This window comes from Polypterus senegalus, chromosome 5 (assembly GCF_016835505.1).
Source record: "Polypterus senegalus isolate Bchr_013 chromosome 5, ASM1683550v1, whole genome shotgun sequence".
Classification (NCBI taxonomy): Eukaryota; Metazoa; Chordata; class Cladistia; order Polypteriformes; family Polypteridae; genus Polypterus; species Polypterus senegalus.
Window position 1 is genome coordinate 205,619,893 of NC_053158.1, and position 23,461 is coordinate 205,643,353.

At 44.6% G+C, this 23,461-nt stretch overlaps 1 protein-coding gene and 1 long non-coding RNA gene across 8 annotated transcripts in view; one reads left to right on the forward strand and one right to left on the reverse strand.

The window, feature by feature from the left end:
• The window catches only part of LOC120529829, a 31,959-nt gene extending 25,525 nt beyond the window's left edge, over positions 1-6,434 (reverse strand). Inside the window, exon 1 of the long non-coding RNA XR_005633819.1 lies at positions 6,194-6,434. This is a non-coding gene — a long non-coding RNA (uncharacterized LOC120529829). The remainder of the gene's footprint in view (positions 1-6,193) is intronic.
• The window catches only part of LOC120529827 (phosphatase and actin regulator 1-like), a 269,957-nt gene extending 251,025 nt beyond the window's left edge, over positions 1-18,932 (forward strand). For all 7 annotated transcript variants that reach the window (XM_039754013.1, XM_039754010.1, XM_039754016.1 and 4 more), the window contains 2 exons: positions 13,176-13,252; positions 17,439-18,932. In XM_039754013.1, the coding sequence (XP_039609947.1) occupies positions 13,176-13,252; positions 17,439-17,454 (93 nt within the window). In that variant the 3' untranslated portion in view covers positions 17,455-18,932. The remainder of the gene's footprint in view (positions 1-13,175; positions 13,253-17,438) is intronic.
• The last annotated feature ends 4,529 nt before the right edge of the window (positions 18,933-23,461 follow it).

Below are 23,461 nucleotides of genomic sequence, written 5' to 3' on the forward strand. Positions count from 1 at the left end.
ATAGATAGATACTTTATTAGTCCCAAGGGGAAATTCACATAATCCAGCAGCAGCATACTGAAGGTATAAGGTAGCTCCATCCCCTTCATCGTGATGGCTGTTCATCTGTTCTTACCACCGGAAACCAGTCTTCCTGGCCCAGTCATAGACCACCCTGCCTCTCTCTCTTCTAGACCTTCCATTATATTAGAATAGTAGCAACATACCCGTGCTTCACAGCGGCGAAGTACTGCCTTAAAATTTTTATTAAGAAGAAAATTAAACCTTTTTAAACTGAGTGAGAATATCCCAATAATTATCTGTGAAGGATCTCTTTGTATACCACATTGTGAGTTCGGCCCTCCGGTTGTAATCTGACCAAGCTGTGCGCTGAGCTTACTCTGAGCATGTAACGTACAGTTGGCCATGTGAACAGTAATCTTGTCTCAAATCTCACAGCTTGGATTGCTGCTGTCATAATCGGTTTGAGTTTCATGGTTTGTTTCAATGACGACAGTATTTGTAGGACTTGTGTTGAAGTGACATTCGCCATCTGTCAAGCGTTGTAAGCACACAACCAGTTTCATTGATAACTTCACATCCAGCTTTTGAGAGTTTAAACATTCATAAACATCAAAGTGTCCACTACTCAAATCGTCACCTGTCAATCTAAGATGTTTAAGAGGCATTGGCGGTTGTCCAAAGGTGTAAAATATTTGGCCATTTCAGTACACTTGAAAGCGACAACCGAACAATTCAGCGGCAGCCATCAACTCACATGCAGATCCACAGGTGAAGGCCTTAAGCATTTCACTCTTCTAGTGCTCCTGTGTAGTCTAATTATCTCCTGTACCGTCATCAGTCCACACCTTGAACCTGTCCAGTCATTCAATACATAAGACACAATGGATATCAAGAGTGAGCCTGATATGGCCGTGCAATATGTAACAAAGAGAATGGAAAAGGCAGGCGCCATCTCCGGGCATGGAAACCACTCGGTAAGTGAGAGTTCTTTGATCGATGGTGATCACCTCGATAGACATGTTAATGGGGGTACGGTGGGAATGATAAAGGAAATGGGGACCTGAACAATGTAAAGTAAGTCTAAAATACCTACACAATAACTATAATCGTAACAAATGAACAATAAAACAGCGGAGAAGCCGTGGATTAAATAAAAAGGCTGTAGTTATCAGCAGGGAGACGTGAATCCCGTGGCGAAGAAAGGAAGGGAATGAAGAGACTGGAGCGACGGACGGCCTTATATAGGCAGGCAGCCTACAACGTGGGAGTCGTTGGGATGGGGGACGGTGACCGAGCTGCAGGCTATGGACGTATAGATGTACGTAAGTAGGATTCAGTTAGCGTTGGGAACCCGTGTACCAAATTTCTTGAAGATGGGCCCATAAGTAACAAAGACCATTGAAACGTTCAATATGGCAGCCAACAGTGACTTCATACCACCGAAATTAGTATGTACATTGGTTTCGGTTAGCGCAGGGAAGCCACCTACCAAATTTTGTGAAGATGGGGCCATAAATAAGAAAGTTCAACATGGCGAATGTTGTCGACCGTTATGACCGTTACGCGTACAATTTCGAAATGAAACCTGCCTAACTTTTGTAAGTAAGCTGTAAGGAATGAGCCTGCCAAATTTCAGCCTTCTACCTACACGGGAAGTTGGAGAATTAGTGATGAGTGAGTGAGTGAGTCAGTGAGTGAGGGCATTGCCTTTTATTAGTATAGATCAGGACAGGCTGACCCCATTGGTCAGGCAAGAGAACATCAACCATTCTAATTGGGATGTTCCACCACTCACACAGTCCATCCATTTCCTGTCCTCATAGCCGGTGTCACAAGAACGAGCCAAAGACATCAAGAAAGGTTGGGGGCAGCCACCCATATAATACTCCCTTGGCTGCAAATGGGTAATTCATAGGGAGTTGTTTACAGGTTCGAGTCCAAAACAGAACTGAGGCAGGTTGTCAAAGATGGTGGCTTTATTTGTCGAGACAGGAAGTGACGTCAACAGAGGCTCCAAACACCCGTCCCAATGGGGAACCGGAAGTGATGTCATCAGAGGGCCGTAAACCCTGCTGGATTTCCCATGGATGGTCTGCAAGGGATTGAGAAGGAAAGTTAGTGCACCTCTCCGGCCCCAGTCTGGCATGGAATTACAACCATTCAGGCTCTTTAGCTGCCTCCCAATAGCATGTGTGTGACACCGGGTATAAGAGTATTTGGTCCACCCCTGCCAGGATGCCAGTCCATCTGTTTCTACTACGTGTAATGCCTTGCCTCTCTTCCAGACCATCCATTATATTGGAGGCGAGGTAACAGGGTCCATCTCAGCCGGGATGTCAGTCCATTCATGACAATATACATGTTTAACTGACAAACCAAACTGAACAGATTTGTTTTTTAAAGCCAAAGTAATTAATATCAAAAGTACATTTCGTAAAAAATAAAAACTGAAAAAACACAAATAGGCAAAGTGTCCTAAAGAAGACACATTTGCCTCTCAGCAGAGTAATTAGCTTCCACCAGTGAGCAATTACAGTAAAGGTCACATTCTCTGAATATAGAAATCTCTTTGTGTAGGAGTCATTAGCCGGGCTGTGACCTGACAGTGACAATGAAGACTAAAAGAGCAGACCACCAAAGTCTAAGACAACGTGATATCAAAGGGTACAAACAATATCATCACCCAGTCGCTGTGCAAAGAACATAAGAAGTTTGACAAACAAGAGGAGACCATTAGAGCAAATCAGACGAGAACAGGCCATTGAGTCCAACAAAGCCCACCAGTCCTGTCCACTTAATTCTTCTAAAGTAAAATCAAGTCAATTTTTGAAAGTCCCTAAAGTCCTTTTGTCTACCACACTACTTGGTCGCTTATTCCACGTGTCTGTGGTTCTCTGTGTGAAAAGAAATCTTCCTAATGTTTGTGCGAAATTTTAAAGTCACTGTCTCTGCCCACTGAACTAATTCGTTTCATAATTTTGCACACTTCAGTCAGGTCTCCTCTTAATCTCCTTTTTCTTAAACTGTGAAGGCTCAGCTCTTTTAATCTTTCCTCATAACTCCTCCCCTGTAGCTCCGAATCAGCCCAGTTGCTCTTCTCTGGACCTTCTCTAGTGCTGTTATGTCCTTTTTGTAGCAGTCAGAAAATCGAGAGTCCCCCTTAGGAGAAGGATTTAGGAGTCACAGTGGACTCTAAGCTATCGACTTCCCGACAAGTCATTAAGAAGGCTCACAGACTGTCAGGTTATATAGCGCCTTGATGTGTGGAGTACAAGTCACAGGAGGTTCTGCTCAAGCTTTATAACACACTGGTGAGGCCTCATCTGGAGTCCTGGGTGCAGTTTGGGTCTCCATAAAGACATAGCAGCTCTAGAGAAGGTCCAGAGAAGAGCGACTAGACTGACTCAGGGCTACAGGGGATGAGTTACGAGTGAAGATTCAAAGAGCTGAGCCTTTGCAGGAGAGTAACAGGAGACCTGACTGAAGTGTTTCAAATGATGAAGGGAATTAGTGCAGCGGATTGGGACAGTGACTGCATTTAGGAATCGTTGGGGACACCACACTATTATCTGCTAGACAGTGTTCAGAAGACAGAATGCCAGGTTATATAGCACCTTGACGTGTGGAGTACAAGTCACAGGAGGTTCTGCTCAGGCTTTATAACACACTGGTGAGGCCTCATCTGGATTCCTGTGTGCAGTTTTGGTCTCCAGGCTACAAAAAGGACATAACAGCACAAGAGAAGGTCCAGAGAAGAGCAACTGGGCTGATTCAGGGCTACAGAGACCAACAATGGTGGAATGAGTGAACCAAAGGGCAATTAAGAGGAGACATGATTGAAGAGGACTAAAGGGACCATGGAAGCTATTAGGTTATATAGCGCCTTGATGTGTGGAGTACAAGTCACAGGAGGTTCTGCTCAGGCTTTATAACACACTGGTGAGACCTCATCTGGAGTCCTGGGTGCAGTTTTGGTCTCCAGGCTACAAAAACGACATAACAGCACAAGAGAAGGTCCAGGGAAGAGTAACAAGGCTGGTCCTGGACCACAGAGACCAACAATGGAGGGAAGACTGGAATTGCTGAACCAAATGGTGATTAAAAAGGTGACATGACTGAAGTGGACTAAAGTGACCATGGAGGCTATTAAGATATTAGGTTATATAGCGCCTTGATGTGTGGAGTACAAATCACAGGAGGTTCTGCTGAAGCTTTATAACGCACTGGTGAGGCCTCATCTGGAGTTTTGTGGACATTTTTTTGTCTACAAAAGGACATAGCAGAACCAGAGAAAGACCAGAGAAGAGTGACTAGGCTGATTATGGGTATGAGGAAACATGAAAAGGGCTGAGCCTTTACAGCTTAATCAAAAGAAGATGAAGAGGTGACCTGACTGAAGTGTTTAAAAAGATTAAGGGAATCAGTCCAGTGGGTCGAGACGGTGACATTAAAATGAGTTCATCAAGAACACGGGGACACAGTTAGAAACTTGTGAAGGGGAAATCTCACACAAACATCAGGAAGTTTTTCTTTACACAAAGAACGATGGACACTTGACCAAGTAGTGTGGTAGACGGTAAGACTTTAAGGACTCTAGAAACTCGACTTGATGTTATCTTAGAAGAAATAAGTGGACAGGACTGGCAAGCTTTGTTGGGCTGAATGGCCTGTTCTCGTTCAGAGAGTTTGAATGTTCTGATGTACTATGTAGTCTGGTTTGGATCTGCTGCCGCTACTGCAGGACTATCTTAGCTACACTGCCTCTGACCCATAATGCCCCACATTGAGTACGCCACACACTCCATTTCACATGATGTATGAAAGTTTTTCTTGCATAGAATGAGTTATAGGTAATGGGGGTCCTAATGCCATGAAAGCTGCTGGACACGTCAGTATCCCACTTTCCTGAAGGAATGGTATGATAATAAAAATAATCACAATAGTAAAACCAACAACAGCAAATTTAATAATAAAAACTCAATTAGTGCGTTCTGTAGTACGAGTGAGTAGTAATGCACGCTGAATAAGGGCAGGTCCTCTTTACTGTAAAACGGGGAAAATAAAGCATTATTCACGAAGCTCTTAATAAGCATATAAAATTGACTTGAAGATTAAAATTGAGGTAGGAGGCTTTTCTAAAAGGGATGTGTTGACGGTGGGTCATTCTTGACCCTAATAGGACAAGGGGAGTACATAAAGAAGAGAAAAGAATGTCAAAAGTGTTGGGGTACCTCCCTGTTGACGCTGCATAACGGAAAAAACAAGCATTCCAGACTGTAAGCTCGGAATTCAACTGACTCAGACTGGCACAACTTCCGGTCATTAGGGTTCTGTGCAGGAAGGGGTGGGTAACGGAAGTGACGTCGGCGGTGGAGCGGCTGTCAATCTTCCATTCTGCAGAGGGAGAAAGAGAGAAGGCACAGTGTCACCCCCACCAGGGCCCTTAAGCCGTCTCCCATACAGAATATTTCGAAACACAAGGGTTCAATTTCATCATCCGCAAAAGCTGCCGTATGCTGTCCAAGTCCCCCTGTAACACTGTCACCGATTCTCCATTATCTGCCCTTCCAACAAGTTTGATATTATCTATAAACTTGAACCACTTATTGATTATTGATATTCTTTTCCAGATCGTCCATGTACAGGGTGGTCAATGAAAAAGTGACAACTGCATTACATGGTGAAAAGAAAAATAATCAAATTTGGTACTCACATTTACAGAAGATGTTGAAAGTGATCTCCTTGTGCGCCCATACATCTCTGTGCCCGCTTCAGCATGTTCACGTACGCTCTTTACAATGCCATGGGATCGATTCTCTGTATCGGATTTTCAATGTTCAACTTCAGTTCATTTACAGTCCGCGGATCTCTCGCATAAACGCAGCCCTTTCAATGACCCCACAAGAGATGGTCTCACGTTGTTAAGTCAGGCAATTGTGGTGGCCATAAACCCTTGCTAATAATCCTTTCGTCGGGGAAATGATCCCGAATAGTAGACTCGTCTCGGTGGTGGCGGACCACTTTCTTTTTTTTATTTTTATTAAAAAGGCCCCTGATAGACATCGCTTCAAACAACAGCTAATTCTGAAAAGGCTCCCCTCACCATAACCCATTGCTTCCTTTGTTTGAGCCAATTTTGTTGCCACCTACAGACCATGCCTTGAATGCCCACCTGCCATGTTGGACTTACCAAATGCCTTCGGAAAATCCAGATAAATCACATCATATGCACCTCCCTGATCATCCGCTTTTATTGCAGCATATGAGTCAAACTGGAGCTCCCTTGTCTGTTCCCATGCTGACTCGTTGCTAACCCTCCTGCTCTGAACATGCGCTGCTTGATCTTCTCCTTAATAATTCCTCCCATTATTTACCATTGATGCATGTTGAGCTTTACTGGCCTGTAGCTACTTGGATCTGCCTGGCCACCCTTTTTTAATACAATGTGATGACCTTCACCAGCCTGCAGACTTTAGGAAATTTCCCAGCATGCAGAGCTTGTGGGTGACAGCTGTGGGCGTCAAGTTCTCGCACAGGCTGGTTCTGCTTCTGACGCCGTTCACTCCTCTGTGCTTGGCTTCCTCCACTAATGAGACACTTGAGCTATCGGGGTCAGACACGAACGTGAGTGTAGCATCTTAGCCATGTGCTGCCGCGCCAGCTTGTGATTCTTTTCTAATATTTTGCCACCCCTCCCATGTTTCTGTTTGGCTCTTGAACTGCCACAGACACTCCAGACTTCCTTCTGGTCTGATGAAGCAAACACAGACAGGGAAAGAATATGTTGTTGTATTTTTCACCCTCTGCTGATGAATCGTGTAAAGACATTTTTTAAAAATGAGCATGTTGTGCTGTGAATGCGTATCGTGCAGGTTGGTGGCCCTCAGAAACTTCTCTTCTGGTTGGGTTGTGACGTAGGGTCTGCCAGATCTCTTCCTATCTGAGCTTCTCCCAGTTTCCAATTGCCCTTAGATTGCATAGGACACCACTGGACTCACTAACACTTTCTTTCTTTTTCTTCAATTTCACTAAATGAAAGGTCTACGCTTCTAATGATGCTCAGTCTCATTTCATTTGTTAATTGCCAATGTTTTGCCATTACCACTGGAATATTGTACAAGTAGTACTTCAAAGGGTGTAGTAACACAGTCTGATCTAACTCTGCTTCAAGACAGACGGAAAGTTTTTAAGTAATCAACAGAAGTTGGGACACCTGTGCAAATTGTTTGCTTCAAATTGCAAGGCAGAACATCTGTAGGTTGGAGTCTATTAGCTGTTCCCTGAAGAAGGCTTCTAGTCAATAAAGCAGAGAGACGCGAAGAAGACGTCTGCCTTCCTGCACTCATCTGACAACCGACGGCATCATAGCTGGGCCTGAATGAAAGTTTACACACAGGGACTTGTTAGGGGAAAAGCGGTGACGCTGGGCTGGAGTCAAGTGACAAGCAGCCTGCTTCCCGGTGGCATACAAATGACATTCTTCACACCTCACATGTTAAAATGGCTTGGCACCCCTAAGGACAGAAGTTTCTCTCCCGTCTCTCTCTTTCTCTCTCTTTCTCTGTCTGTCTTTCTTTCAATCTCTCTCTCTCTCTCTCTATATATATATATATATATATATATATATATATATAAACTGCTCAAAAAATTAAAGGAACACTTTGAAAACACATCAGATCTCAATGGGAAAAAGAAATCCTCCTGGATATCTATACTGATATAGACTGGGTAATGTGTTAGGAACGAAAGGATGCCACATCGCTTGATGGAAATGAAAATGATCAACCTACAGAGCCCTGAATTCAAAGACGCCCCAAAAATCAGAGTGAAAAATGATGTGGCAGGCTAGTCCATTTTGCCAAAATTTAATTGCAGCAACTCAAATTGTACGCAGCACTTTGTATGGCCCCTGTGTTCTTGTATACATGCCTGACAACATCGGTGCATGCTTCTAATGAGATGACAGATGGTGTTGTGGGGATCTCCTCCCAGATCTGGACCAGGGCATCACTGAGCTCCTGGACAGTCTGAGGTGCAACCTGGTGGCATTGGATGGACCAAAACATAATGTCCCAGAGGTGTTCTATTGGATTTAGGTCAGGAAAGTGTGGTGGCCAGTCAATGGTATCAATTCCTTCATCCTCCAGGAACTGCCTGCATACTCTCACCACATGAGGCCAGGAATTGTCGTGCACCAGGAGCCACTGTACCAGCATAGGGTCTGACAATGGGTCCAAGGATTTCATCCTGATACCTAATGGCAGCCAAGGTGCCTTTGTCAAGCCTGTAGCGGTCTGTGTGACCCTCCATGGATATGCCTCCCCAGACAATCATTAACCCACCACCAAACTGCTCATGCTGAATGATGTTACAGGCAGCATAATGTTCTCCATGGCTTCTCCAGACCCTTTCACTTCTGTCACGTGCTCAGGGTGAACCTGCTCTCATCTGTAAAAGCACAGGGCACCAGTGGTGCATCTGCCAATTCTGGTATTCTATGGCGAATGCCAATCGAGCTGCATGCTGCTGGGCAGTGAGCTCAGGGCCCATTAGAGGACATGGGGCCCTTGGGTCACCCTCATGAAGTCTTTCTGGTTGTTTGGTCAGAGACATTCACACCAGTGGCCTGCTGGAGGTCATTTTGTAGGGCTCTGGCAGTGCTCATCCTGTTCCTCCTTGCCCAAAGGAGCAGATACTGGTCCTGCTGATGGGTTATGGACCTTCTATGGCCCTCTCCAGCTCTCCTAGAGTAACTGCTTGTCTCCTAGAATCTCCTCCATGCCCTTGAGACTGTGCAGGAGACACAGCAAACCTTCTGGCAATGACACGTATTGATGTGCCATCCTGGAGAAGTTGGACTACCTGTGCAACCTCTGTAGGGTCCAGGTATCGCCTCATGCTACCAGTAGTGACACTGACTGTAGCCAAATGCAAAACTAGTGAAGAAACAGTCAGAAAAGATGAGGAGGGAAAATGTCAGTGGCCTCCACCTGTTAAACCATTCCTGTTTTGGGGTCATCTCATTGTTGCCCCTCTAGTGCATCTGTTGTTAATTTCATTAACACCACAGCAGCTGAAACTGATTAACAACCCCTCTGCTACTTAACTGACCAGATTAATATCCCATAAGTTTCATTGACTTTATGCTATACTCCGATTAAAAGTGTTCCTTTAATTCTTTTGAGCAGTATATATATATATATATATATATATATATATATATAAAATCCAACATCTGTCTGTCTGACTGCTTTTCACAAGAGAACTACTTAACGGATTTAGGTTGTTTTTTTTCCTATAATTTGCTTCAATATTCCGGTAGATTTAAATATGTATCATAGTTTGCTTGTGGTACCGATTTAGCGGGCTTAGAGTTGGGGTGGCGGGGCCCTCTTCACTCACACGCCAGCCTCAGGATGTTCCTTACCTCCACTTAGCTGGCGAAAGAGAGAGCTACTTAACGGATTTAGATCTTGAACATTCTGGTTGATTTTGTGACTTCTCTCATCGCGCTGAGAATCATAGTTTGCTTGCTGGAGCGATATACTTGCACTAATCCGAGACAGAGGCTGCCGGCCGAGGGAAGGGGAAAGTGTGACATCAGCAGTGGGGAGCTGGGCGGGGCCTTCCTCGCTGTCTTGTTTCACTACTACGTGGGCGGAGCCATGGGGGACGGCTAGTTTGTAATATTCTGAAATTTCCTTTTTTTCAATTTTTGCCATAAAGTGAAACCTCTGGCAGTTTATTGCTTATCTTTTCACCATTTTGTGTTATCCATTACTTTTCATTTGATTAAATGTGAGGAAAAATTGGAGAAACAGAGATCTTGTAAAACTTCTGACTGGTAGAGTAGATTTATTACAGAGCCATACTGCCTGCCACCATGCATAACCATACACTCTCCAATCTGTTTCATACTTGCTAGGATGCCATATCCTACCTCACCAGCATCAGGTGAAATGGAGAAAACAGCCCCAGTTCAGGACACCAGTGCATCACATGGCCTACTCACATACACAGACATGGCAGCACGGTGGCGCAGTAGGAGCACTGCTGCCTCGCAGTAAGGTGACCTGAGTTTACTCCCCCGGTCCTCCCTGCGTGTTTCATGTTCTCCCCTTGTCTGAGTTGGTTTCCTCCGACAGTCCAAAGACATGCAGGTTAGGTGTATTGGCGATCCTAAATTGTCCCTAGTGTGTGCTTGGTATGTGTGTGTGTGCCCTGCGGTGGGTTGGCGCCCTGCCCGCGTTTGTTTCCTGCCTTGTGCCTTGTGTTGGCAGGGATTGGCTCCAGCAGACCCCTGTGACACTGTGGTTAGGATATGACGGGTTGGATAATGGATGGATTCCCCCAATATGTATAGGGGAACTAGGGACCCCGAATGCGGTAAAGTGTCAGCATCTTTACATGCACATTTTGAGTGCTGCCTTTGTAAACAGAACTATTATATCTCTGCACGTTCTTTACAGTTCTGTTTCTATCTTGTTGCTCATCACTTAGGTATTTACGAGTTTAGAGAGTAGAGTGTCGTACCGTGTTAGCCATAGATTGATACAGGAAATAAAATGACACCTTTTATTGGCTAACTAAAGAGATTACAAATGCAAGCTTTCGAGGCAGCTAAGGCCCCTTCATCAGGCGAGGTGTAACCTTTAGAGAGATAAGAGGTAAGAAAAGAAATGCCATGACGCTTATCAGCACAGGAAGCCCTTGAGAGTCCCTGACAGTGACAGCAGATTATGAGCAGGAATGACAACTCAGAGGCACACAGCATGGAGACAAACAATGAACAATAGAATAAGGCACTGAAGTGTAACACGTCTGATGCCATGAGATCGCAAGAAATTGCAGAGGGGCAGAGCTCGGACTTGGACACATTACATGAAACAGCTTCTCACAAAAGGAAAAGTGGACACATAAAACACAGAAGGTGCCCCATATGTTCAGAATCACTTGACTGTAAAACAGTTCACCGTGCCAGTGTGTGCCAGGAGACAAAATGCAGCTGTGATCTGCGACTATTGTGCTGAGTAGAAGCCAGGCCTCTAGAGACCCTAGGCATGTAATAGTGTTTGTTGAAGGTCCGACGTATAGAAGTGTTAATGTGGGTAGTGACAGGCTTTACAACTCTGTGATGGCCTGTGTGGTGTGTTTAGTTGGTAAAGTCACTTTAACGGAGGCCCACCGAGTCAACAAGCTGATTAAAAATGCAGGCTCAGTTATGAGATATCCTCTGGACCTGCTGGAAGGTAGCAGAGGAGCAGTGAATGGAAACAAAACGGATTGCCATTATGAACAATGCAGCGCATCCTCTATGTAAGACACCCTTCGTACCTAATTTAGTATGCCTTTGTAACACCTCCTGCGGTGGGTTGGCACCCTGCCCAGCATTGGTTCCTGCCTTGTGCCCTGTGTTGGCTGGGATTGGCTCCAGCAGACCCCCGTGACCCTGTATTCGGATTCAGCGGGTTAGAAAATGAATGGATGGATAGATGGATGTAACACCTCACGTGGACTACTCTCATATCTTTTAGCCAAGGCAGAAGCTTTCCTAATCTTAGTCATTCTTGTATGTGTTTCAGAGGGTTGCTGTTGGTTTATTATTTCTTGACTTTCTTTAAAAACGTAAATTTCTTTAGGGCTGAGGTTAGAGTTCGGGTAACGGGGTTGTTGTCGGGTTTTATATGTAAAAGGCTAAATTTCTCTTTAGGACAAATAGACTAATACAGTGCATCCAGAAAGTATTCACAGCGCTTCATCACTTTTTCCACATTTTCTTATGTTACAGCCTTATTCCAAAATGGATTCAATTCATTTTTTTTACACACAACACCCCATAATGACAACGTGAAAAAAGTTTACTTGAGGTTTTTGCAAATTTATTAAAAATAAAAGACCTGAGAAATCCCATGTCCATAAGTATTCACAGCCTTTGCTCAATACTTTGTCGATGCACCTTTGGCAGCAATTCCAGCCTCAAGTCTTTTTGAATGTGATGCCACAAGCTTGGCACACCTATCCTTGGCCAGTTTCGCCCATTCCTCTTGGCAGCACCTCTCAAGCTCCATCAGGTTGGATGGGAAGCGGTGCACAGCCATTTTAAGATCTCCAGAGATGATCAATCGGATTCAAGTCTGGGCCACTCGAGGACATTCACAGCGTTGTCCTGAAGCCACTCCTTTGATATCTTGGCTGTGTCCTTAGGGTCGTTGTCCTGCTGAAAGATGAACCGTCGCCCCAGTCTGAGGTCAAGAGCGCTCTGGAGCAGGTTTTCTTTATTCTTTTTTTTTTTGAAATTTTATAAATTTTATTGTAATCATTCCATACAAATCAATCAATTTTTACAAAAAGTAAAATTGAGAACAAGTCGACCTCCACCACTGAGAGAGAGACAGCAATGCCAACGGAGTAAAACTGAAGGCTTGTAAACACACCTAAATTGATGAGTTTGATAAGCCAATAGAGGTGAATGGAGAAGACAAAGAAATACAGAAATAATCGCTTCCTCTGTGCTTTAAGAGCTTTCTCAATTGTTTTATTTTTAAAAAATTTGCAAAAATCTCAAATAAACTTTTTTCATGTTGTCATTATGGGGTGTTGTGTGTAGAATTCTGAGGAAAAAAATGAATTGAATCCATTTTGGAATAAGACGGTAACATAACAAAATGTGGAGAAAGTGATGAAGCGCTGGGAATACTTTCTGGATGCACTGTAGATCATACTTTATGAAATAACTTAATCTTCATGTCTTGGAGATGTGGGAGGAAAAGCCTACCCACAAAGAGCAAACTCCACAAAGACAAAGAGGGAATGTGCAAACTTCTCGTGGACAATCCAAACCCAGCTTGTTGGATCCATGAGGCGGCAATGCCACCCATTGTGTCTACTTCAGACTCTAAATTTAAATTCCAAATATCAAACCATCCACCATTAAGGGGGAGCGGGGGGGTGTTGTTGTTCTGTCTTGACGTTTATTTGCTGCAAAAGACCACAAACAAGCCTGGAGCTCCTGTTGAAATCTAAGGGCCGAAACGGAACAACGCCACTGGTGGCATGTCACTGTTTTCAATGAATTAGAATTGAGAAGTCCAGGTGACGTCACAGCCTGACGTGCTTCACAGATGATGCCACTGCCCACACGTTGACTGCTTCTTCCTGTCTCTGTTTTGCAGGCAGCCATCCGAAAAGAGCTGAATGAATTTAAAAGCACTGAAATGGAGGTTCATGAGTCAAGTCGGCATCTCACAAGGTAAGCAGAATCGCAAATGGCCTTTTTAGTTCTCATTTCCATTTGCAGGCGTTCGGCGGAGAGGAAGTGGCAGCCATCAAGAGATTTTGAAAGGAAAATGCGCATTTGCGGTTTAGCTTTACATCATGCGGCTGAGAATTTCCCTTCAAGTAATGTGATGGTTGGTAAATAGTGTGTGACACGGTGACTTTTACAACCAGAGATAATATGTAGTGTAGGGGGGTGATTGCGGGGCTGTGAGGTATTTTCTAGACCAGGGGTATTGAACTCCAATCCTGGAGGGCCGCAGTGGCTGCAGGTTTTCATCCTAACCATCTGTGACGATGCGGGTTCTGGCTCCACACTCCCATTGCTGTTTGGGAACCCTTGAACCCAACACCGTCGATAATGAAACCGATTGAGCTAGTCAGTGAAGGCAATAATTGAGCATCTGAGCAAGGGGATGGTTAAAAGTGAAACAGTGCTTTTATTAAAAACAGTCCATCAAAACAAAAACAGTGTTCAAATAAATAGTGCAGTGCTTTCAAGTTCAGATAAATAAATAAATAATCCTTAAAATGAAAACGTGGAGCTTAAAACACTAGAAAAAAAAAACACAATCCTTTAAAACCAGAGGTAAAATCTTCTTTAGGAAGCAGTTCTTAAAACAAACCAACAAGTCCGGTGCTCTTCTATGTTAGCGTCTCACCTGCTTCTCCCGATTGGCTTTGCAGCAGGCGAGACGCTCTCTGCAGCTGCCCTCCTGTAACACTCACACGAGACTGGAGACCTCCTGATCCCTGGCTTCAGTTGGCACTCATCCCAGTCTCGGAGAACTTGGTTTCCCACAATGGCCAGGTCGCCACGTTGGGGATTCCAGCACCAAGTCTCCGACTTCCGCTGCCTTTCCGGCCTCTCTGCGCCAGTCGCCTTCCCTTGGTCACTCCCGCTACCTGATCGCTCAGCGGGAGCGACATCCAACTCAACCGCCTGGGTGCAGGCCCAACACCTCAGGCCCTCGCAGCTGCCCGTGAGCGCTCGTTCGCCCTTCGCGTCCTTCTCTCTCTCCGACCTGCTCCCTCGATGGCTCCCAGTAACCTCCGTCCTCTTTCCTTTCGTTCTTTTCTTTCGATCTCCCCAAAACCGACTCACGCTTCTTTTTAAAATGACGTGAGGGGCCATCACAGCTGTAGCATTAGCCACGGGAGCAATCACGGATGTGGGCAGTTCCTCACCTGTGCACTCGGTGAGAAACGCCCACATCGCCGACCGACCCGCGGCTCGCTACAACAACGCCCCCCTCACGAAGCCGCCTCGGGCGCGGTGATTATTTATTTAAAGTGACCTTTGCTCAACGAGCTGTGGACCCATAACACCACACCATCTTCATTAATGACCAGTTTCTGCTGCTAATTCACTTCTTTTTTCTTTAGTGTTAATTAACTTGACTCGGGCCTCTTTATTCTTAATTAACAGCCAAACAACAACGAGACACAAAACGAGCCGCCACATGACCAGCTCACCTGTGCCCACCACACAATATGTCTCAGTAAGGTTGATCTCTCAGCTCACCAAAACATTTATAAAAAAACAGAAAACCAACAGTTTTGAAAATGCCTGCTGTGGCAGAATGAGAGCAGCAACAAGCCATGGAATTAAATAACGGGTTTAATTACCAGCAAGAATCAGCTTCTCATTAAAAGATTAGTTGGAGTTTGAGGCCCCAGTTTAGCTGGTCATCTGTTGGCTCGTTTCACGTCTCATTTCTGTGTGGCTGCCATGTAATGAAGAAAAGAATCAATTCAGAGCACTGAATCCTTAAAAACAGGGCTATTAAAATGAAGGGAAAAGGAGTTCATTAGCAGTGAAAACTGATTAGGAAAACCTGCAGCCACAGCAGCCCTCCAGGCCTGGAGTTCGACACCCCTGTTCCAGACCATTTCTTCCCCAGACTGACAGATTGCAGCCCCCCTGGCTTCCAGAGGGGCCACGGGTAATAAGCATGGAAGCTCAACCCTGCTGGAATGGTATTGTGCAGGTGATGATGAGCAGTGCCTGGTTTCATCAGACCATAGTATCTGGTTTCTCACAGTCTAAAAGTCCTTTAGGACTCTCCAAAAGGACTTCTATGTGTCTTTCACCGAGCGAAGGCTTCTATCTGGCCCAGACTAGTGAAGTGTTGCAGTGGTGGTTGCTGTTCTGGAAGTTTCTCTCATCTCGACACGGAGCGATCATCAGCTTCTTCGTCATCCTATATTACCATGGTCCTTCTCTCACTGTTACTCAGTTTGGCCTGACAGAAGTGCTAGGATGAGTCATGTTGGTTCCATCTATCCATCCATTGTACAACCCGCTATATCCTAACTACAGGGTCACGGGGGGTCTGCTGGAGCCAATCCCAGCCAACACCGGGCGCAAGGCAGGAAACAAACCCCGGGCAGGGCGCCAGCCCACTGCAGGGCACACACACACACCAAGCACCACACACTAGGGACAATTTAGGATCGCCAATCCACCTAACCTGCATGTCTTTGGACTGTGGGTGGAAACCGGAGCACCCGGAGGAAACCCATGCAGACACGGGGAGAACATGCAAACTCCACGTAGTGAGGACCCGGGAAGCGAACCCAAATCTCCTAACTGCGAGGGAGCAGTGCTACCACTGCGCCACCGTGCTGCCCTATGGTGGTTTCAAACCTCTTCAATTAAAGAATTAATGAGGTCACTGTGCTATTGGGAATTTTGTATATCCTTCCCCAGATCTGTGCATCGACACAATCCTGTCTGTAAGCTCTGCAGGCAATTCTTCGGACTCCTTGCTCATCTGGTAGACCTTCCACAGAATGGTGTTCAGTCAATTGCATTGGCCACAGGTGGGCTCCAGACATCTCATAGATGACCCATAGAATGGGACACACCTGTCAGAGCAATGGGTCTGAATACATGTGTCGATGTAATAGTTCCATTTTTTTTATTTTTAACACATTTGTACAAATTCCTAAAATGCATTTTTTCTCTTTGTCATTATGGGGTATTGAGTGTTGGTTGGTGAGGGTGTATGAGGAAGTCGGGAGTGGCAGAAAAGTGTGTAAGAGTGGTACAGGATACGAACGAGGGAAGTGTGACCATGGTGAGGTCTGCAATAGGAGTGACGGAGGTGGAATTGCATCAGGGATCGGCTCTGAGCCCTTTCTTATTGACAATGGTGATGGACAGGCTGACAGACGAGATTAGACAGGAGTCACCGTTGACTGTGATGTTTGCTGATGAACTTGTGATCTGCAGGCTAAGGAGACAGTCAAATGGACCACCATGAGAGAATACATGTGTGTGAATGAGAGGGAGGTCAGTGGAATGGTGAAGACGAGGGGAGTAGAGTTGGTGAAGGTGGAGGAGTTTAAATACTTGGGATCAATAGTACAGAGTAATGGGGATTGTGGAAGAGGCGTGAAGAAGAGAGTGCAGGCAGGGTGGAGTGGGTGGAGAAGAGTGTCAGGAGTGATTTGTGACAGGCGGGTATCAGCAAGAGTGACAGGGAAGGTCTACAGGACGGTAGTGACATCAGCTGTGTTATATGGGTGGGAGACGGTGGCACAGGAGACAGAGCTGGAGGTGGCAGAGTTAAAGATGTGAAGATGTGCATTGGGTGTGACAAGGATGGTCAGGATTAGAAATGAGGACATTAGAGGGTCCGCTCAGGTTGGATGGTTGGGAGACAAAGTCAGAGAGGCGAGATTGCGTTGGTTTGGACATGTGCAGAGGAGAGATGCTGGGTATACTGGGAGAAGGATGCTAAGAAAAGAAATGCCAGGGAAGAGGAAAAGAGGAAGGCCTAAGAGAAGGTTTATGGATGTGGTGAGAGAGGACATGCATGTGATGGGGTGACAGAGCAAGATGACGAGGATAGGATGATATGGAAGAAGATGATCTGCTGTGGCGACCCCTAATGTGAGCAGCTGAAAGAAGAAGAAGAAGAGTGTTGGTTGATGAGGGGAAAAATGAATATAAAAGATTTTAGTACAAAGCTGCAACATAACAAAATGTGAGAAACGTGAAGGGGCCTAAAGACTTTCTGATGACATCTCTGTGCCAGCTGCACTTTCTATGCTAATTTCTATTCCTATTAATAAATTCTGAATTTGTGCCTCAGGAGTCTGTTTGTGTGTCCCGGGCACTGACTACATTGTTTGTCTGCCTCTTTTCACAGGTTTCACAGACCCTAGGGGATCTCCTTCTTGGCTTCATGATTTTCACAGAAGAACCTCAGGGCTGGGATTGTCATAGGTGCCCAGGTCTACAGTGAGGCCAGACGTCTTCTCAATTGCCTTTCTTTTTTTCAAGTTTATGAAACTAAGCAGGAACTGCTGCCACAGTAATAAACCGACCATGCAGGGCGCAGCAGCTTCACAGCCTTTTCTGTCCTCATCGTCGACATCTCCTCCTCCTCCTCCTCCTGCTCCGTATTAAGCAGGCTTGTGAATCGTACGGCCAGAATCTCGTCTGTCTGTGTCTTTGTCGTCTACCGGAAGGCGCCCTCTTCCCTTTTCTTTGTGTGCCACCTTCTGTTTCTTTCCATTGGTGTCTTGGCAATGGCACATCGGCGTGTTTTTGTTTGACTTGGGAGAGCCAAAGGTACCCCCGGCGGTGAGGCAAGAGGACAGTCGCACTGAAACGTTTGGAGTGGCAGCTGCTATGTGGCAGGCTTTTTTTCTCCACCCGCCCTGAAATGTTGATTGGATAGAGCTTAGCAAGGCGGGAAATGCTCTGACCAATTAAAAAAAAGAAAAAAAAAGGAGAAGAATGGTGACGATAACAATGACATTACCCACGGACTGTGAAAAGAAGGAGTGGACGTCTGTGGCCAGAGTTCCTCTTCATTGTATGTATAGTGCTACTCTAAAATATACACATGATATAAATTCGCCATTTTCCACATTTTTCGGAGATGGTCCGGTTTAATAGGGGCATCACGATAACTCTGGGTGCTACATGGTACTCATGGAACCGGAAGTCTGCCTGGAAAGCTGTGTTTCTTATTTAATTGCAGTGTTTAACTCATTTTTAATTTTCTTTTTTTTTTTAAAGACTGGTTTTTATTGTGCCCTAATACTACAAATTTAAGGGAAATCAGACCAAAAATCCAAAGGCTTACTTTTCACATTAACTTATTTTATATCGGCTGTAGATAGAGGTGCATAATGAATGGTGTGTTTTTACGACTTTAATGCAGTTCAGTGAGTACTTTTTTTTTTAACAAAATATTTTTTATTTATTTATTTTTCTTAACCATCCATTAATTAGCATCCATTTTGTATTATGAAAGCCCAGTTCTTTCTTAGTTGGGAGTAGAAGCTTTAATCAGGCAGAGGAACATGAAGTCAGACAAGTGACCTAGCAGCCATGGAATTGGACTGTAAAACACAAAGATGCCAGCAAAATCCCCACCACGGATTCCCATGAGTGAGTGGTCTTGATGGAGCCGCTAAGTGCTGATAGTGATGACGTGTCGAATACTGCGGTCTACAAAAGAGCTTGGGAAGATAATTCATTGTGAAAAGTACAATATAAAAATCACAGGGTTACCAATTATGATCAGGTTACTTTAACACTCTAGAAATGTATGAAACAAAAGGACTACACCTGTATAGGTGCTCAGTACTGAGGACTCTAAATAAAAGTTCAAGGTTACCCTTTCATTCCCCACCATTGACTTCTTGTGTGGTTCTACAGTACAATCCTTCTGTGCTCGGATCGAACAGACTAAACTTGCAAGTGCCTTTTGACAGTGTTCTCGATGACTGGCACTATATAAAAACTCACATGACTAATCCAGTTCTCACCACTGACCCCCTGTGTGTCCCCGGGGTGGCTACCTCACCTATCAGTGCTTATATTGTAAATACAGAGATACAACTGACAGACAGACAGACAGACATATGGCTTTTTGGAAAAGCTCAGTAAATACATAATACAGTCATATGAAAAAGTTTGGGAACCCCTCTTAATTCTTTGGATTTTTGTTTCTCATTGGCTGAACTTTCAAAGTAGCAACTTCCTTTTAATATACGACATGCCTTATGGACACAGTAGGATTTCAGCAGTGACATTAAGTTGATTGGATTAACAGAAAATATGCATCATAACAAAATTAGACATGTGCATAAATTTGGGCACCCCAACAGAGATATGACATCAATACTTAGCTGAGCCTCCTTTTGCTCCTTTGAGCCTCCAGACACTGTCCTCCTATAGCCTGTGATGAGTGTCTGGACTCTGATGGAGGTATTTCTGACTATTCTTCCATACAAAATCTCTCCAGTTCAGTTTAATTTGATGGACAGCCTGCTTCAAATCATATCATAGATTTTCGATGGATATTCAAGTCAGGGGACTGTGACGGCCATTCCAGAACATTGTACTTCTCCCTCTGCATGAATGCCTTTGTGTTTTGGGTCATTGTCTTGTTGGAATATCCAACCCCTGCTTAAGTAACTTCAACTTTGTGGCTGATGCTTGAACATTATGCTGAAGAATTTGTTGATAATGGGTTGAATTCATCTGACCCTCGACTTTAACAAGGTCCCCAGTCCCTGAACTGGCCACACAGCTTCACAGCATGATGGGACCTCCACCAAATTTGACAGGAGGTAGCCGGTGTTTTTCTTGGAATGCTGTGTTCTTCTCTGCCATGCAAAGCGCTTTTTGTTCTGACCAAATAACTCAATTTTTGTGTCATCAGTTTAAAGCACTTTGTTCCCAAATGAATCTGGCTTGTCTAAATGAGCATTTGGTACAACAAGCAACTGTTTGTGGCGTGAGTGCAGAAAGGGCTTCTCTCTCCTCCCCCTGCCATACAGATGTTCTTTGTGCAAATGTCGCTGAATTGTAGAACGATGTACAGATACACCATCTGCAGCGAGATGTTCTTGAGGTCTGTGGAGGTGATCTGTGGGTTGTCTGTCACCATTCTCACAATCCTGACTCTTCATATGTCGCTCCTGTATTTTTCTTGGCCTGCCAGACCTGCTGGGTTTAACAGCAACTGTGCCTGTGGCCTTCTATTTCCTGATTCCATTCCTTACAGTTGACACTGACAGTTTAAACCTCTGAGATGGCTTTTTGTAGCCTTCCCCTAAACCAGGAGACTCAACAATCTTCGTTTTCAGATCTTTTGAGAGTTGCTTTGAGGATCCCATGCTGTCTGTCACTCTTCAGAGGAGAGTCAAAGGGAAGTAAGCACAACTTGTGATTGACCACCTTAAATACCTTTGACCACTCATGATTGGACTCACCTGTCTATGAAGTTCAAGTCTTGACGAGCTCATCAAGTAATCAGCATTGAGCAGTGACAGGCATTCAAATCAGCACAATGACAAGGGGACCCAAATTTTTGCACAGCCAGTTTTTCACATTTGATTTAATTTTCTTTGGAAAACACCGCAGTACTCCTAAGAGATAAAAGACGTACCACTGTTATCTTTACTGTTGAAAGGAGAGTCAATTATTATGCAGGCTGAGAGGGGTTCCCAAACTTTTTCATATGACTTTATATCATGTTATGACAAACTAACTTGGCTAAACGCTGCACTCAAATGGTCTCGGCCAGATCTCAACATTCTGACTGGGATACCTACGTCCGGACTCCTACTACAGGGTATCAGTCTTAAAACAGCTGAATGCAGTGAATGCCTTTTTAACATAAGTTTTTACTTTATGGATGTGATCCCATACTTCGTTAAGCACAGCATTCAGATAAGTAAATGACTGCACTCTTTGTAGCAGTGTGTGTATGTTATCATGTCCTTCGAGTCCTTTTTTTACTCACTATTGTCATCTTAGTCTTTGCCGTGTTGAGTTTCATTCCGCAAGGTTCACTCACATTTGCTTACTGATCTCTGTGTCTCTGTAAGGCCGGGTTTATACTTCACACGACGCCTGCTCCAGTGGACGCTACTGCTACACAAGCGTTGTCCTGTTTATATTTGCGCGCGTACTTTATGTAAATCTGGAAGAATCCACCAGGTGGCAGTGTGAGATATCATCACTTCGCTGTGTTGTGAATTGCCTGGAACAGCCATTAAATTCTGAGAACACCTTACCGCAATATCTCTGAAAAGGATGTTTAATGATTAAATCCATCAATCCACGGATGTGTTCATTCCAGCAAGCATTTGGCACGAGGCTGAAACAATCCCTGGACGGGGCATCAGCTCATCGCAAGGTAATTACAAGCACACAGATGCACACACTGGCGTCATTTTAGCGTCACCAAATCTGCATATCTTTGGAAGAAAACCGGAGCCCACTGTGCAAATCCAGCAGGAAAACATGGAAACTCCAGGCAGGGAATACCAGCGACATGACTCTCTCTCTGCGAGACTGCAGTGCTACTGCTCTGCCATCGTGTCACCCCCATCTGTGTAATTATTAACAGTATTCATTACTTAAACGAAATGAACGATTTATCTGGAAAATGTAACATACATACTTGAATGCATTTCATCATGAAAGTGATATCAAGTAGAAATCTAAAGATTCAAAATGCGCAGAGAGTTGGAACATTAGACATTTAATGTGTTCTGTGTGGCGATCTACTCATGTTTTCCGCTGCTGTCAGGCCCGGAGGCAGCCCCAGAAGAAAAAGAAGGCACAGAAGATGGTATGTGAGACTTTCAAAATGTAACGTGTCGTTACGATCGGGAATATGCGACGCTTGAATACAAAAGCATTTAAATTCACCACGTCGAACCATTCATCAAACATCGAAGCATGCACATCGATCCCACTAGGATCCGCGTAGCGGCTTTCTGTCACATGTAGATAGTAAACAGAGACTCTGACATCACATTCCGACTTTTATCACACTGCGCCCCCCGACTTTTTGCTGGTACTGCAACTCACACACACGTTGTGTTAATTTCTTAGGACCTGCTCAGAGGACGCGTCAAATGAACGGCAGGCAGCCGTGATGTGTGCGCGTCCGTGTTCTGAGCGTGAAGTATCAACAAGCCCTTATTAGGCTTCTGCAATGCTGGACAAAAGGACTGTATCTTCCGATGATAAAAATGTCATGTCAACATAAACCCCTACATCCTTTTTCAGAGGTTGTCTCCTTTAGGGCAGTCTCTCCCATCTTGTATTTATAATTGACATTCCTTTGGCCCCCATGTAGCACTTTGTACATTAAACTCTGTTTTCCAAGTGTGCCCTCAGTTGTGAGGCTTCTCCAAGGTGACAGTCACATTACCAGGCTGAAGTGACTCAAATCTGATGTTTTCAGAGCTGTGATCTTTTTGTAAATCAAGTTTGATTCCCTTTTCTGTAGAGATCCCATTCATTTCTGATTGTGGGCATGTGACATGAATGAGAATGGTCAGATTGGAATTTGTGTTTTTAATTTTAAATTTTTTTTATAGCTATAGGGTGGTCCAGATCTAATTATGCAATTTTCATTACGCTATAACTTATTAAGTTTATTACATAGAAAATCAGCCAAAAAATCCTGGACAATCGAGAAGTGTACAAGCTGACGACATGAAGAATCGTCTTCGCGCCGAACTGGAATCGTTCCCGCATAAATCAAAGTCATCCAAACAATCTGGATCTGCATAATTACATCTGGACCACCCTGTATATATGCATGGACTGAGTGCCACCATCATCTGCCAGCACGAGCAGAGTATCAAAACAATGGAGGAGAGCTACAGTTATAACAACACTCATGGCCCATCCCACAATCGCATGGCGCAGTGGTAGCACTGCTGCCTCGCAATAAGGAGGTCCTGGGTCCTCCCTGTGTGGAGTAGTGAGAAAAGCGCTATATAAATGTAAATAATTATTATTATTTCTTGGTGCAGCTGTGCCAGCAATAGCTGTGAAAACAGCAAAGACTAGCCATTGGGCTTTTTTTCAACTTCTTGCCCTAAACGTGTGCAGATGCCAAATGGTTTACTATCCATCCATCCATTATCCAACCTGCTATATTCTAATTACAGGGTCACGGGGGTCTACTGGAGCCAATTCCAGCCAGCACAGGGCCCAATGCAGGAAACAAACCCCGGACAAGGCGCCAGCTCACTGCAGGGTTTACTATCCTCCAGAACAAAATGTGATGCATACACTAACTAGCTACTAGCATGTCCATTTTGTTGGTTTGAATACCTTGAGTCATTTGTGACATTATTTATTTTTTTGTTGGTGACGCAGATGACTTGTGTACATGCATGCCGT